Source organism: Rhinatrema bivittatum, chromosome 4 (assembly GCF_901001135.1).
Source record: "Rhinatrema bivittatum chromosome 4, aRhiBiv1.1, whole genome shotgun sequence".
Lineage (NCBI taxonomy): Eukaryota > Metazoa > Chordata > Amphibia > Gymnophiona > Rhinatrematidae > Rhinatrema > Rhinatrema bivittatum.
In genome coordinates, this window is record NC_042618.1 from 340,939,784 (window position 1) to 340,956,465 (window position 16,682).

At 44.7% G+C, this 16,682-nt stretch overlaps 1 protein-coding gene across 1 annotated transcript in view; it reads right to left on the reverse strand.

Moving 5' to 3' along the window:
* The window catches only part of LLGL2 (LLGL scribble cell polarity complex component 2), a 126,748-nt gene that overhangs the window by 94,683 nt on the left and 15,383 nt on the right, over nt 1-16,682 (reverse strand). The window contains exon 2 of the mRNA XM_029600517.1: nt 6,778-6,868. Coding sequence (XP_029456377.1) covers nt 6,778-6,852 — 75 coding nt within the window. The 5' untranslated portion in view covers nt 6,853-6,868. The remainder of the gene's footprint in view (nt 1-6,777; nt 6,869-16,682) is intronic.

Genomic DNA, 16,682 nt, shown 5'->3' on the forward strand with positions numbered 1-16,682 from the left:
CAGAACTTATGTCGGTTTCTAGAAAACGTTTTGATTATGCCCTACTGAGCATGTGTGGCATGGTATGATACCATGCTTCCACATGGGGGCTTCTTCAGTCTAAGTTCTTAGCTTAAATTTGAAGACAGCAACTTCAAGGAGAGGTAGGGAGATTTTATGAGGACTGACATCCTGCTGTTCTCGGGAAAACACCTGGTACAGATAAGCAACTATTTTCTCTGAGGACAAGCAGGATGGCAGTCCTCACAAGTGGGAAATCCCTAGCGAGGAACTGCCCTGAACTAGAAAAGGGGGAAACCAGAACAGTGGCAACTGGCACAACAAGAATTGTTTTAGGTAGCAACAAATCTTTTTTCTTGTAAACAGGCAGCCTGGAACAAAAACAAAGGGCCCTAGGAGGGATGAGTTGGGTTCTTCACCTCAAAATGTTTTCCCAGGACAGTCAAACCTATTGTCATGTTGGAAGTCCCTGTCCAAGCAATAGCAGATATGTGGAGAATTCCTCATTGCTGCCTTGCAGATCTCTTGCATGGAGACTGATCTTAGGAGGGCTACAGATGTTGCCATTGCTATGACACAACCCACCAGATTCTGGCCCATCTGGGTAAAACAGAAGGAGATGCAATCTGCTAGCTAATTGGATAAAGTTTAGTAATGGCAATCCCCAGTCTATTGGTGTCAAATGAAAAAAAAAGCTTGATGGGCTTTCTATGGCCTTCAATCCATTCCAGGTAGCAGGCCAAGGTTCTCTTGCCATGCAAACTGTGCAATGCTTGTTCACCTTGGTGGACATGTATCCTGGGTAAGAATGTCTTAAGGATAATTGACAAATTAACATGGAATTCTGACACCACCTTAGGCTAGTGTGCAGAACCACCTTATGAAAAACTTGATATAAAAAGTGGATAAGTCACCTGCGCCTGGAGCTCGTTAAATCTGCATGCTCAAGCCACTGCCACCAAAAATATGATTTTCCAGGTGAGGTACTTCAGGTCAAAGGAGGCACACACCAGTCAAAGGGAGGTTTCATCAGCTAGGTCAATACCAAAATGAAGTCCCAAGACACAGCAGGAGACATGGTGGGAGACTTCAAATGAAGCAGGCCCCACAGGAATCAGACAACCAAAAGTTGTAAAGAGATGAATTATTACTGTTGGCCTCTATTCTGGACTCAAACATGTAGAGGGTAATCCAGCAGGTTGTGGTTTCGGCGGGATAAAAGGGTCTAAGGCCTTTTGCTCACACCACAAGGCAAGCATCCTCCATTTTAATACATAGGACTTCCTCATGGATTCCTTTCTTGAAGCCAAAAGAACAATAAACATTCTCCAGGAGATCTAGGGGGTTGCAAAATTACTCTCTGAAAATCCAGGCTGTGATGGCCAGGGACCTGATGTTGAGATGGCACAACCTCTCTTGATTCTGAGTGATGAGAGTTGGAGGAATTCCCAAGTCTGATTGGATCCCTTATAGGTATTTCTCTCAGGAGTGGGAACAAAATCTGCCTTGGCCAAATGAGAATCATGGTATCCCGGTCCTTTTATTTTAAAAGGAAAGCAGACCCAAATGAAGAAAATTGGGATGAGCATAAGCAGTTGCAATTAAGCACACTAGCAGAGAATTTGAAAAGAAGCTTGCCATAGAGGTAAAAATAGTAACTTTTTCCAAGTACATTCAAGTAAAAAGCCTGTGAGGGAGTCTGGCTGCTAGTTAGAGTAAAAAAGGGGTGCTCAGAGAGGGCAAGCAAATAGAAAAACTACATGAATTCTTTGCCTCTGTCTTTATATATTGGAAACATTTTTGATGGTAATAACTGAGCAACTAAATGAAAACCACTGTGAAATTGGAGGATGTAATAAACCAGACTGAGACTAAAAAAATATGAAAAAAAAAAAAAATCACTGGGACCAGATGGTATTCATCCCAGAGTTCTGAAGGAACGCAAACAAGAAACTGATGATCTGACAACGTGACACCATTTTTTAAAAGGGCTCCAGGGTGATCCAGGAAACTACTGATCAGTGAGCCTGATGCAGTGCCAAGCAAAATGGTAAAAGCTATTTTTAAAAAAATATTTACTGATCAAATAGATATAGATATAGAGACGGGCGTATGCGTGTAGATATGGTTTAATGGGGGAAGTCAACCTCTTTTTGTAAAGGTGGCTTTGCTTTACTAATTTAATTGATTTTTTTTTTTTGAAGATGTAAATAAACATGCAGATAAAGATGAGCCGGTTGATATTTTATAACTGGACTTTCAGAAGGCATTTGACAAAGACCTTCATGAGAGACTATTCAGGAAATTGGGAGGTCCAGGGATAGGAGGCAGTGTCCTATTGTGGATTGGTAACTGGATAAAAGGAAGTAAACAGAGTATAGAACTAAATGGTCAGTTTTCTAAATGGGGAAAGGTCATGGAGTGCCCCATGGGTCTGAACTGGGACCTGGGCTATTTAGGATATTCATAAATGATGGAGAAGTAGCTGAAAAGCTAAGGGAGAAAAGGTTAACATTCAAAGTACAAGAGATTGCAAAAAGAGGTAGACAGGCAACAATATCTGGAAAAATTAAGAGAAGCTGGGAAAGTAGTCAGGAATGTAAAAATTCAAATAGAACAAAAAATAGCAGATACGGTAAAATATGGGAGGGGACACAAAAGGAATTGCCAAAGTGGCACTGAGAGATTCAAACATCATAAGACTTGCCATACTGGGTCAGACCAAAGGCACATCCAGCCCGGTCACAAGTACGGTTCCTGGCAGGATCCCAAGAATTATATAGATTCCAAGCTTCTTATCCCAAGAATATGCAGTGGCTTTCTGCAACTCTACCTTAATAATGGTTAATTGACTTTTCCTCTAGGAACTTGTCCAAACCTTTTTTAAACGCAGCTACACTAATAGCTTTCATCATTCCTCTGGCAATGAATTCCAGAACTTTATGCGTCGAGTTAAAAAAAAAAAAAAGTGAAGGGGAAGAATATGTAGAGGTTGACGAGGAAAAGGCAAAACTGCATGACATATTTCTGTTTAGCATTCACTGTGGAAGGTCTTAGAGCAGGAACACATGAAAGCAAACACAAGTGAGATTGGAAGTGGGGTAAACTTCAATTTTCAGAAGTGTGTTCACAAGGGGCTAACTAAACTTAAAAAGTAGATAGGCAATAGGGCCGGATGGGATATATCTGAGGGTACTAAGATGACCTGGAAGCTGTGCTGGCTGACCTTTTCAATTCTTCTTTAGAGTCTGGAGTCGTTTTGGAAAAGGGCAGGTGTGGTTCCTATTCATTAAAATGGAAGTGAGAAGGAGATTGGAAACTACAGGCCAGTTAGTTTGACCTCTGTGGTGAGCAAACTAATGGAATTGCTGCTAAAACAGAGGACAGTGCAATTTTTGGAATCCAGTGGACTGCATGATCTGAGGCAGCATGGTTTTACCAAAGGTAAATCTTGTCAGATAAATCTGATCAATTTCTTTGATTGGGTAACGCTAGATATTGTGTACTTGAATTTTAGTAAAGCCTTTCACACAGACAACTTATAAATTATGCACACTTGGTATGAATCCTAGAATGACTGGCTTAGAAACTGACCGAATGAGAGGTCGTTACTAGCAGTGTGCCTCAGGATCTGGGGGTAAGAGCAAGCTTGCTTACCATAAACTGTGTTTTCCGTAGATAGCAGAATGAATTAGCCATGCTGTCTGGGACATCCTCCTGGCGGCCAGGTGGTGGAGCTCTCTTAGAAGATAGAGTTTTTTTAGTAGCAGTGCGCCTGCATGGATGTTCCCACATAGCCCCGGTCCTCCTCAGTTCGTTTCAAAGCAAGACAGAAGTAGAACTGTACGGGGAGGCTGGAGGTTCAGCATGGCTAATTCATCCTGCTATCTACAGAAAACACCGTTTACAATAAGAAAACTTGCTCTTTTCCCGTAGATAAGCAGCATGAATTAGCCATGCTGTCTGGGAGTCCCCAACTGATGTGTTGAGCGCAAAGTCTCAGAGTATGTCCTGACAGTGAAGTAAGATAGGGCGCTCAAAACGGTAGAGAATGAAAAAGTGGACAGTTCTTGTCTGTTGGTTGTTTAGTGTTCAAGAAGTGCCAGATTTGAGGATAGTTCTGCCATGTCCACGTCTGCCGCAGTCTGCTTATCCAGGCAGTAGTGGGCTCTGAAAGTGTGTAGCGAAGATCAGGAATGTTAGGAATTATTTGGAAAGGAAAAGAGAACAAAAAGGGAGATTATCATAATGCCTTTGAATAGATCCGTGATGTGACCACATCTTGTGTATAGCATGTAGTTCTGATCAACCCATCTAAAAAAAAAAAAAAAAAAAAAAAAAAAAAAAAAAGACATACAGGACATAGGACGCGGTCAACAAAACAAATAGTGGGGGTCAAAAGAGGGTTGAACAAGGTCCTGAAGGAAAATCCATAAACAGTTATTAGCCAGGTAGACTTGGGAAAGCCATCGCTTACCCCTGAGAGTGAGATACAAGAAGGAGATTAACTATTGAGGGTGTGTATGTGTGTGTATATTTATTTTATTTATTTATTTAAAACTTTTATATACCGAGGTTCAGGTAACAAGGTTACTAATCACGTCGGTTTACATTCAACATTAAAAATGACTTAGTGTCTTACAAAGAACAAGGAAAGAAGAACTGGGATACAACTCATTTTAAATAACAAATAACTAAGATACAAATGACTAGGATTAAAACTTGTACGCAAAAAACCTGGTGAGCAAGAGTTGAAAAGTAATAAGTTGCTACTGAATCAAGAATTATTGTGCGGTGGGAAAAACATAATGATTTGTCCTGGGTGGGATGAGGTGGGATGAGGCGAGTAGAATCAGACTCCGGCGAAGGCTTGGTTGAACAGCCAGCTCTTGAGTCTTTTTTTGAAGGTGCTTGGGCATTGTTCGAGCCTAAGGTCTGAAGGGAGAGAGTTCCATTGTTTAGGGCCCGCTGTGGAGAAGGCTCTTTTGCTTAAAGATGTTTTGATTAGGGGGGCTTTTAGAGAACCTCTTTGTGCAGATCTCATAGGATGGGAGGTGGAATGCAGCTACAATGGGATCCTGAGGTCAAGAGGTGAGGTGTTGTGGATAGCTTTTGGATGATTGAAAAATATTTGAAGAGGATTCTAGATTTGATAGGGAGCCAATGGAGATTCTTTAATATTGGTGTTATGTGGTCCCTTTTGTTTGATTTAGTTAGAATCCTGGCTATGGCATTTTGTAGCATTTGGAGCGGTTTTAGAGAAATGGCTGGGAGACCAAGTAAAAGCGAATTGCAGTAATCAATCTTTGAAAATATGATTACTTGCAAAAACTGATCTGAAGTCATGGGAGTGGAGTAGGGGTCCAAGTCTTTTTAAAACTTGGAGTTTGAAGAAGCATTCTTTCACTGTGTTGTTAATGAAACTTTTGAAGTTCAGTTGGTTATCCATGACGACTCCAAGGTTTCTGACCAGGGGTGATATAGTAGGTGGTGCCACAGGGTGTGAGTTGGAGAGCTGGTAGTTGCCATCTTGGGTAATGAGGAGGAATTCTGTTTTGTTGGCGTTGAGTATTAGGCTAAGGTCTGCAAGGAGACTGGTGATGGAGATAAAACATGAATTCCAAAAATGAAGGGTTTCGTGCAATGATTTGGTAATTGGAATAAGGATTTGGACATCGTCTGCGTATAAGTAGTGGGTTAGATTCAGTTTGGATAGTAGGTGACAAAGAGGGAGCATGTATATGTTGAATAAGGTCGGAGATAAGGAAGATCCTTGAGGGACTCCTAGAGTGGAACTGATAGGATGAGATTCTATGTTGTTAATCTTGACTTTGTAGAACCTGTCTTGTAGAAAGGATTTAAACCAATTGAGGGCGGTGTTTTTGATGCCGATCTCTTCTAGTCAGTCTAGGAGGATCTCATGGTTTACATGATCTCATGTGTGTGTGTGTATGTGTATGTGTGTGTGTGTGTGTCATCTGGACTGGCCACTGTTGGAGACAGAATGCTGGGCTCCATGGACTTTAGTCTGACCCAGCATGGCATTTATGTTCTTATGAAATTCAGAGACTTGATTACTTTGAGCAGCTGATGCCCCTCCGTGCATCGGCACCAACGTACCAACCAGGTGCGACACAAAATGACTGAAAAACCCACCTAGGAGAATTAAAGGGGAGAAGATTCACTGTAGGGCTCCGTGCTGAACAATTCCTGCGAGCTTTAGGACAAGCAAAATTCCCAGGAAGGAGGAAAGAACAATTGGTGCTCCACAGAAAAGATGAGCTCAAAGGGGGTCCCTGGTTATCAACCCAGTCTACTCATGCCCAGAAAGGCACAGTCTAAAGTTTTAGAAACGTTGACATAAAAAGTTACAGGCCAAGCTCCATTAGATGTCGACATCCACTTGAGAGGACTGACATCCTGCTTGTCCTCAGAGAATGTGACTACCACCTCCAATTTTCTGAAAATATCTGGACTGCAGAAAAGAAGCTATAAACCCTGATGCAAAGAAACAATGCTTCAATGAGTGCAATCAACTTCATTATTAAGTGGAACCACAAAATAGATATCCCACCTGATTTAAATCCTCATTTTCCTTCTCTCAAGGATGTAAGTTAACATTCTAGTGCTAGCAATCTGGTACCTTTCCTTACAACTCTAAAAATTTCACCAGTTATAAATGGAGTTTACCTATAATCACTGTAATCTTAGAAACACAAAACCGAGACTTAGGCGTTGTAATCCCATCGATTTCAAGAAAATAAATCTCCTACTCACCTTGTTAAACTGGAAGAGATCCCGCTTGAGTCTCTCTCTTACCGGGTCATGGCCAGGTCGCAGAAACCTTCGCATTTTTGCTGCTGGCTACCTGGATTAGACAAAAAGTAGGTAATTAAAATTGCACATCGACTTTTAGAATGGAGTCTTAAAAAAAAGAAAGATGAGTTCAGGCTCCTGTGCTCAAGGTTGTGTTGGGGAAATCCTCAATGTTTTGTTCCATATTAACGAAAATAAAGGGAGCAGAGGCTGGTGGGTACGTGGAACAGTGAAACCATGGCTACTCTGGGAACCAGTGACAACCAAAAAAACCCTGTGGCCTTCAAATGATGAAGGCTTTTAAAGTTTAAAATCCAACCCCTCACAAAATGTTACAGGAAAAAAAAAAATATCCACCACCTCTCTTGTAATTAAACTGCATTGATCCATCTACCTACACATCAGTATTGTGTAAACAACAATTTGCTCAGCAGTCTCTCTGGTCAGCTCTATAAACAGCTGCTTCCCTCTATGATCTCATACCAGACAAGATCGAGATGGAAGGGGAACAAAACACAATGTTGCAGCACCAACTAGCACATGAATATTAAAACATATCAAAAAAAAAGAAAAAAAGAGCCTTGAGGCAAATTCATGGTACTTAACGATGGAAAGTTTCTGCCTAGGTAACCATATGACTCTTCATTCCACAATCATAGAGGCGGGATGAGTTGGGGACAGGGAGGAGGGAGAGGGTAGGCAAGATAAGAAGGGAGGTGGCTCTGCAGGTGTACCAACAGGTAAACATCCAGGCAAGTGCTGCTAGCATTGTACAACGTTAATTGTTAACCCGTTACTGCTCATAAAAGCTCAACCTTCACCTTTCCACACTATTCAAGCAGGCACACTTATGAACCAAAGCCTATGCTACCTTAGGTTGGTCCCCACGCCTGACCGGCAAGATGTCAGCATAGATGGCATTGTTTCACCTGTTTTATGCCTCAGTTGCAGTTTCTTCTGCAAAGGGGGGGGGGGGGGGGGGGAGGGGAATCACGCAATCCAGCCAAGTCCTCTTTATAGCAGCAACCTTTATTAAAACTTTAGGAGGGTGGCTGGTCGGATGGCTCCACAGTAGTGCCTTGCACCGTCGTGCGGAAACGCCAGGTTTGACTCCAGCTTCTTCTGCTCCCCAGGCCAGGAACTCCTCACGGCGCCGCGGGAGTTCCCAGCCACTTGTGCTGGATTCCGCAGGGAGCCAGAGTCCGTGCCGCTTAGGCAGGAGGACAGATCATGGTGATGGCTGAATCAGCTTATAAAAAAGGAGGGACTCCTCCCCCACCACCTTTCTCCTCCACATAACTGACAAAGGGTCAGGATGCCATAGCCTTGGGAGTTTATCCCAACTGAACTGGAAACCACAAAAGAAAAGGAGGAAGTTGCTGGAACCAAATCCAACAAGAAAGCTTTTTGGAAGTCACACAGTTTTGTAAAAAGCGTGAAACAGGCATGTCAGGGAGAGAGGGAAAACATCTTTACTAAATATGCCTTGCTTTCATACAGATTTTTCATCCATAATCTGGTGGGGAAAATGCTACACCGATGTGCACTTACAAAACAATGCTATCTAGACTCTGGGGACTCAAACATCAAACGTCTGTGGAAATATATATAAATATATACAAAATATCCTTGGAGCAATCAAATAATGGTCGTTGACCCTTCAAACCATGCAAGGCCTTCACCTGCTTCTGACAGCCTGGACTCCATCTTTTGTCCCCATTATCAAGTCAGATAAATTGTCAACCTAAGGGTGTTCCCAATTCAAACTCTCTACAAACAAGAGGATATTGGTTTCTGCCTTCCAGCCAATAATGTCATAACCCGAAAAAGGTAATAGAGTTGCTTACCTGTTACAGGTGTTCTCACAGGTCAGCAAGATGTTAGTCCTCATACATGGGTGACAGGATGGAGCCCAATCACGGAACACTTTTGTCAAAGTTTCTAGAACTTTGACTGGCACCTACTGGGCATGCCCAGCAACCAGCATGGGTCCCCCTTCAGTCTCGTCTTATAGTAAAAAGTACATGCGAAAAATAAAATAAGAAAACGTAAGCAAACCCAACTCTGCGGGGTGGCGGGCGGGTTTCGTGAGGACTAACATCCTGCTGTCCTGTGAGAACATCTGTTACAAGTAAGCAACTCTGCTTTCTCACAAGACAAGCAGGATGGTAGTCCTCACATATGGATGAGTACCGAGCTGAGGATGCCTGAGCAGTACACCAGATGCACCCAAGGACGTGCAGCAGGCACAACAACAGGGGTGGTAATTTGGTTAGGAGGGCATCCTGAATGGGTCGGTGGAAGGATGTTGGGAAGTTAAACTGAAAACAAGTTGCGTAGAATAGACTGGCCAAAGATGGAATCTCGTCTGCCAGCCTTATCTAAGCAATAATGGGCTGCAAAGGTATGGAGAGAACTCCAGGTAGCAGCCTTACAAATATCAGCAAGCGACACCAAATGGAGCTGCGCTATTGATGTCGCCATGGCCCTGAGAGTGTGCTTTTACACGGTCTTGTAGGGGAATGCCTGTTTGCTGGTAGCAAAAAGAAATGCAGTCCGCTAACCAGGAGGAGAGGATCTGCTTTCCCACAGGATTTCCCAATTTGATGGTATCAAAAGAAACAATTGAGTGGATTTCCTGTGAGCCAATGTGCGGTCTAAATAGAAGGCTAGAGCATGTTTGCAGTCTAAAGAATGTAGAGCCTGTTCTCCTGTGTTCGAATGGAGCCTGGGAAAAAAGGTAGGTAGGATAATAGATTGGTTAATATGAAATTCCAACACTACCTTTGGTAGAAATTTAGGGTGAGTGCGGAGCACTACCCTGTCATGCAGAATTTTAGTGTAAGATAGGTAGGTAACTAATACCTGCAACTCACTAACTCTGTAAGCGGACGTGATAGCGAGAAGGAAAACTACTTTCCACATGAGATAACTGAGATCACAAGAGTAGAGAGGCTCAAACGAGGTTTAATGAGCCATCCCAAAACTACATTAAGGTCCCAAGCAGGGGTCAGAGGGCGCAGTGGAGGTTTTAAGTGGAGCAAGCCTCTCATAAAGCGTTACTAAGGGTTGTGTCGAAATAGGAACATCCCCCATGCCTTTATGAAATGTGGCTACCGCGCTGACATGCACCCTGATGGAGGAAGTTTTCAGGCCTGCCTCCGACAAGTGCCAGAGATAGTCCAGAAACTTCGCCGTGGAACAAGTGAAGGGGTCTAAGGTCATAGAAGTACACCAAACTGTAAAACTCTTCCATTTGGAACGATAAGACCTTCTCGTAGAAGGCTTTCGTGAAGCTACCAGGACTCTGAAAGGTTAAGAGGTTGGAGTATTAACCTTTCAACATCCAGGAGGTCAGAGACAGGGCCAGGAGTTTGGGGTGGCGCAGGCATCCTTTATTCTGAGTTATCAAAAGCGGATCCTTCCCCAGAGGAATGTGGCAGCATACTGATAAATCCTGGAGGATTGGAAACCACACCTGGCGTGGCCAGTGAGGGGTTATCAGAATCATTATGCCCTTGTCCTTCCGTAATTTCACGAGAATCTTTGATATGAGTGGAAGTGGAGGGTATGCATAGAGGAGACCGCTGGCCCACGAGAGGGCGAAAGTGTCTCTCGGTTGCGAGTGGTGGCTGCGAGTGAGGGAGCAGATGTTTTCTACTTTGCAGTTGTGGACTGACACAAATAGGTCTATATGAGGGTAACCCCAACGTTGGAATATTGTGTCTGCTACCGTGGGGTTGAGAGACCAATCATGCGGAAGAAACATGCGACTCAACTTGTCCGCCAACACATTGTCCACGCCCGGCAAGTAGGTGGCTGTGAGGTGCATCGAGTGGGAAAGGGCCCATGCCCATATCTGTGCAGCTTCCTGACACAGGAGGTAGGAGCCCGTTCCCCCTTGTTTGCTGATGTACCACATCGCCACCTGGTTGTTGGTTTGAATCAGGATGGTCTTGTTTGAGAGGCAATTTGGAAAGACTGAGGGCATATCTGATTGCTCGAAGCTCCAGGAAATTTATCTGGTGTTTGGCTTCCTCTGGAGACCAGGTTCCCTGAGTCTGCAGGATGCAGACATGAGCACCCCATCCTAGGTTGGAGGCATCTTGTCATCAAGGAAATTTGAGGTTCTATGGCCTGAAAAGGAAGGCCTTGAATTAGATTGGAGTGATGCATCCACCAGGCCAGGGATAGTCGGAGCTGTGGTAACGTGAACAAGGCAGGACATTGGCTGACAAGCTTGAACCCACTGGGATTTTGGAGTTCACTGCATGACTCTTGGCTAGGCAGGCCCATCAGCGTGACATGTACTGAGGATTAGGGATGTGAATCGTTTTTTGACGATTTAAAATATCGTCAGATATATTTTAAATCGTCAAAAATCGTTAGAGGCGATATTTAATAGGAATTCCCCCGATTTATCATCAAAAATCGTAAATCGGGGGAAGGGGGAGGACGGGAAAACCGGCACATTAAAACATCCCTAAAACCCACCCCGACCCTTTAACATAAATCCTCCACCCTCCCGAACCCCCCCCAAAATGTCTTAAATTACCTGGGGTCCAGTGGGGGGGTCCCGTTGTGATCTTCCACTCTCGGTCGTCGGGCGCGTTGATAGAAAATGGCGCCGGCGCTACCTTTGCCCTGTCATATGACAGGGCAAAGGTAGCGCCGGCGCCATTTTGGTTCCTGTTCCCCGACGTCACGAGCGTAGAAGATCGCTCCCGGACCCCCGCTGGACTTTTGGCAAGTCTTGTGGGGGGGTCAGGAGGCCCCCCCAAGCTGGCCAAAAGTCCCTGGGGGTCCAGCGGGGGTCCGGGAGCGATCTTCTATGCTCGTGACGTCGGGGAACACGAACCAAAATGGCGCCGGCGCTACCTTTGCCCTGTCATATGACAGGGCAAAGGTAGCGCCGGCGCCATTTTCTATCAATGCGCCCGACGCCCGAGAGTGGAAGATCACAACGGGACCCCCCCCCACTGGACCCCAGGTAATTTAAGACATTTTGGGGGGAGTTCTGGAGGGTGGGGGATTTATTTTAAAGGGTCGGGGTGGGTTTTAGGGATGTTTTAATGTGCCGGTTTTCCTGCCCTCCCCCGATTTACACGATATTTAGAAAAACAAAACCGCGACAATCCGATTCCCTCCCCCCCCCAGCCGAAATTGATCGTTAAGACGATCGATCACACGATACACATCTCTACTGAGGATGCCATGTGGCCTAGCAGTATGAGGAAGTGACGAGCAGTTGAGGATACTAGAGAGTCTGTAAAAGATGTGCCAGAGAGGCCAGGGTGAAAGCCCGATCCTGAGGAAGGAAGGCTTTCGCGTGTATAGTGTGTCTAGGTCGGCCCCTATAAAAGATAGGGTTTGGGATGGAACTATCTTTGATTTGGGATAGTTGATTAGAAACCCTAGGGAGATAAGGGTATGGAGAGTGAGACGCAAGGGCGCCAACGTGGCTTGCTGAGTCGGGGCCCTTATCAGCATGGCTTTACCCAAGGCAAGTCTTGCCTCACAAATCTGCTTCACTTTTTTGAAGGAGTTAAACAAACATGTGGATAAAGGTGAACCAGTAGATGTAGTGTACTTGGATTTTCAGAAGGCATTTGACAAAGTTTCTCATGAGAGGCCGGAGGATAATACCTTCTTGGTTTGTAGACTGGTCTCTTAACGTCTTGCCTGAATGTCCTCTTGGAGGTGGACGAGAAGTCAGCAGGCACTGAAGAAAGTTGACGCAGCATTTCATGGTGGTCTTTCAGCTGCGCCACAGTCTCCTGGATTTTGTCTCTGAAGAGATTATCCCCAGCACATTGTAGGTCAGCTAACCTGTCCTGCACCTCTGGTCTGAGGTCGGAGGATTTCAACCAGGCCCAACTTCTTGCACTAAATACCCGCTGCGGATAACCTAGAGACAATGTCAAATATGTCGTATGCAGCGCGGACCTCATGCTTACCAGCATCCAGGCCTTTCTGAGCTAGAGCATTGAGCTCATCCTGGAGTTGGTCAGGTAAAGAGTCAGAAAAATCCTGTGTCTTCTTAAAAAGGTTTCTGTTATACTGGGTCATGAACAACTGGTAGGAAGCAATGCAAGATATAAGCATTGAGCCATGAAAAACCCATTCACCAAAAGCATCTAGGGATTTCTGTTCCTTTCCAGGAGGTATAGAGGAATGAGGTTTGGAACGTCGAGCCTTTTTCTGGGCTGATTCCACAACCACAGAGTGATGATCCAGTTGTGACCTTTGAAATCCAGGAGCTGATTGTACAAGATAGGTGGCATCTGTCTTACGACTGACAGGAGACACCGAACCTGGGTGCTCCCAATTCCTCTTCAGGAGGTCAATGAGGATTTCATGAATAGGATTTGACATGATTTCTTTAGCAGCATCAAGAAACTGGAGTACTTCCAGCATCTTGTGCCTTGAATCTTCTTCTGTCTGAAGCTGAAATGGAATTGTTTCAGACATTTCTTTAATGAAGATGATAAAGGACAGATCCTCTGGAGGAGTACACCTTCTCTGTTCAGGAGGCGAGGGCTCTGAAGGCAGATCATCATTATCCTGGGAAGTATCGTCAGTCCAAGGATCATAAGGTTGATCACCAGCTCCCTGAGGATCTTCAGAAGGGAGAAATGGTGCTAATCCCGAAGGCTCAGGTCTAGGCATCGATGGCACCGACAGCATCGATGGAGGAATCGATGGAACCGGTGACATCGATGGATGAGTCTGTGGCATGATCCCAGATGGTGGTATGGGTATCTGTGTTTCTTCATCTTCTGATGACACTTGTATGGGCATCGAGGGAAGAGGGGTGGGATTTGCAGCAAGGTTAGTACTTGTTTCTACAGCTTCCCTTTCCTTCTGTCCGTTATATACACTCTCCCTAATTTGGTGTCAAAAAGCACCAAGTACACTAGCATCTGAGACAACAGGAACTGACTGACTTGTTCCCAATCCAGCCTAATTTCTCCAGGACCTGAATTGTTCTCTCTGTGGCCGTCAACCTTCCTGTAGGGAATTGGCTCTTATTAGTCAGTCATCCAGGTAAGGGTGCACTTTGACCCCTTCCTTCCTTAGGAAGGCCGCCATCACCTTTGTTAAGGTCCTTGGTGCTGTAGCCAGCCCAAAGGGGAGCCCCTGAACTGCTAATGCAGATCAGCTATTTTGAATCCTAAGAAACACTGGAAATCCTTCCTGATGGGAACGTGAAAGTACGCTTCTGACAGATCTAAGGCTCCCAGGAATTCCCCTGTCCTTACCGTTGCTAGTGACTCCATGCAGAAATGGGGAACTACGAAGGCCTTGTTTAGCTGCTTTAGGTCCAGCACAGGCCAAAAGCTTCCTTCCTTTTTGGGTACTAGAAAATAAATGGAGTATAGTCTTGTGTCCTCCTGACTGGGTAGTATCGGGATAATGGCCTAGAGCTGGACTAACCTGTCCAAGGTCTGCCTGATGGCCTCTTTCCTGCTTGCCTTGTATGGAGAGGAATGAAATAATCTTTTAAAGGGAATTTTAACTCTGGGTGATACCCTCTGCTTATATCCAGGACCTACTTGTCCTCTTATCTTGGCCCACTCCTGATAAAAGATCTGTAATCTGCCCCCTACCTGGGAATCATGGAGGGAGCCTGTTTCCAGTCATTACGTGCTTTTGTCGATAAGGGGGGGGGCTAAGGTGTTCCTTTCCTTTCGAAATCATCTGTTGCCCTGTAAGGGCTGAGATCTGTCTGGGATCCTAACCGGGTAGGAGATCTGGCCTCTACCGTTCCCGCTGTCTATACTCTCTGGGCTATTGTCTCTAGTTAGCCCAGAGGCTTCGCGAGGAGGCATTCTCTTCCGGTAACCACTGGTGCCTCATTTCTCTCCAGTCGTTGACCATCTTATCTAGGACTTCTCCGACCAGTGGTCTCCCTTCAAAGAGCAGCTTCACTAACCTGGTCTTGGACACCAAGTCTGCCGCCCAGTTTTTCAGCCATAATAGTCAACTTGTCATGATCTCTGTTGCTGCTAATGTAGATATGAATCATTGAGAAGAGGGGATCACCTTGCTGGTGGCTAAAAGGAATCTAAGTTTTTGCTTGGGATATTTTCTTTTTTAAAAGTATTGTGGCAAAGTTAACTATTTGAGAATATTATTTAGTGTGTTTGTGCTTTTAATAGTAAGGCAGCGAATAAACAGAAGTTAGACTGTATTTTTTTTTTTTGTAAATACGGTTTTTATTGTTTATCAAAATTGATACAAAAAAACAAACCACCTTGACAGTTTGATCATTCCCCTGTAGGCCACTGCCAGACATATAGTGAATTCACTAATACATTTAAAGGACGTTAGATACATTCCCACTCCCATAGCAACCTAAAACTTAAGTAGGAACCGAACAAATTTGAGATGAAGGCAGCAGTCCAGCAGCAAGAGGGAGGCTTCCCAGTCTTTCGCATCGAGTGTCACATGTATGATTTTTTTGCCCGCCGGTGAGAAATTGTACATGTGCATGCGATGCAAAGAGCTCCTGACTCTCAGAGAACAAGTCCGATCTCTGGAGGCTAGGGTGGCAGACCTGGAGGAGCTGAGGCAGACAGAGAGGTATATAGATGAGACCTTCAGGGACATAGTAGCCAGGTCCCAACTTCAGACTGGCAGCCCTGGTGCTGCCTTGGAGGAAGGTGGTCTCATGATTGGAGAGCATCAATCAGGTGCAGCAGGAAAGGATCCTGTAGCAAGGACCTGCTCTCCAGGTAGTGCATTGTCCTTTCACACTGAGGATGTCTCCCCAAGGCCTACTGCCCAGGAGGGAAGGGTTAGGTCAGCTGTCATAGTTGGTGATTCGATTATTAGGAATGTAGACAGCCGGGTGGTTGGTGGGCGTGAGGATCGCCTGGTAACATGCCTACTTGGTGCGAAGGTGGTGGACCTCAAGCGTCACCTAGATAGGATTTTAGACAGTGCTGGGGAGAAGCCGGCTGTCGTGGTACATGTGGGCACCAATGACATACGAAAATGTGGGAGGGAGGTTCTGGAAGCCAAATTTAGGCTCTTAGATAGAAAGCTTAAATCCAGAACCTCCAGGGTAGCATTCTCTGAAATGCTCCCTGTTCCAAGTGCAGGTCCCCAGAGGCAGGCAGAGCTCTGGAGTCTCAATGCGTGGATGAGACGATGGTGCAAGGAAGAGGGATTCAGTTTTGTAAGGAACTGGGGAGCCTCTTCCAAAGGGATGGGCTCCACTTTAACCAGAGTGGAACCAGACTGCTGGCGCTAACCTTTAAAAAGGAGATAGAGCAGCATTTAAAACTAGAACAAAGGGGAAAGCAGACAGTTGCTCAGCAGCGCATGGTTCAGAGGGAGGTATCTTCAAAGGATACTAATGATGTATTAGAATTAGGGCATCCCGACAGTGAGGTTCCAATAATAAGAAAAGTAGTCCAAGTGCCTGTAACTAAAAACTCACCTGAACTAAAAAATTCTAACTTATATCACAATGACAGAGGCGCCATGTCCTGTTTAAATGGGTTAAAGACTCTTGTTTATATGTTCTCTATATGCTCCTGAAGAAGCTAATCAGCAAAACACTGGCCGTTTTGGGCTATATAATTTAAAAAGAAATATCTTCAAGAGTCTGGTTTTTCATAATCTTTATGGATGGAGGACTATTTTAAGAAAAAGAAAAAAAGTTATAAAATAATATTTTTTCAAAGCATTAAAATTTGAAGAAGGTGAATTATTGAGAAGACCGGTTGGTGTCTTTTATTGGAAGTCATATAAAGTCAGGCTTGCTGACACCTTCTTAGGCTAATATTAATAAGATTTTGTTGGGTTCCACTTTGTTGTTTTCTGATTTTGATTGCGGTGGTTAACCGTTGACTCTT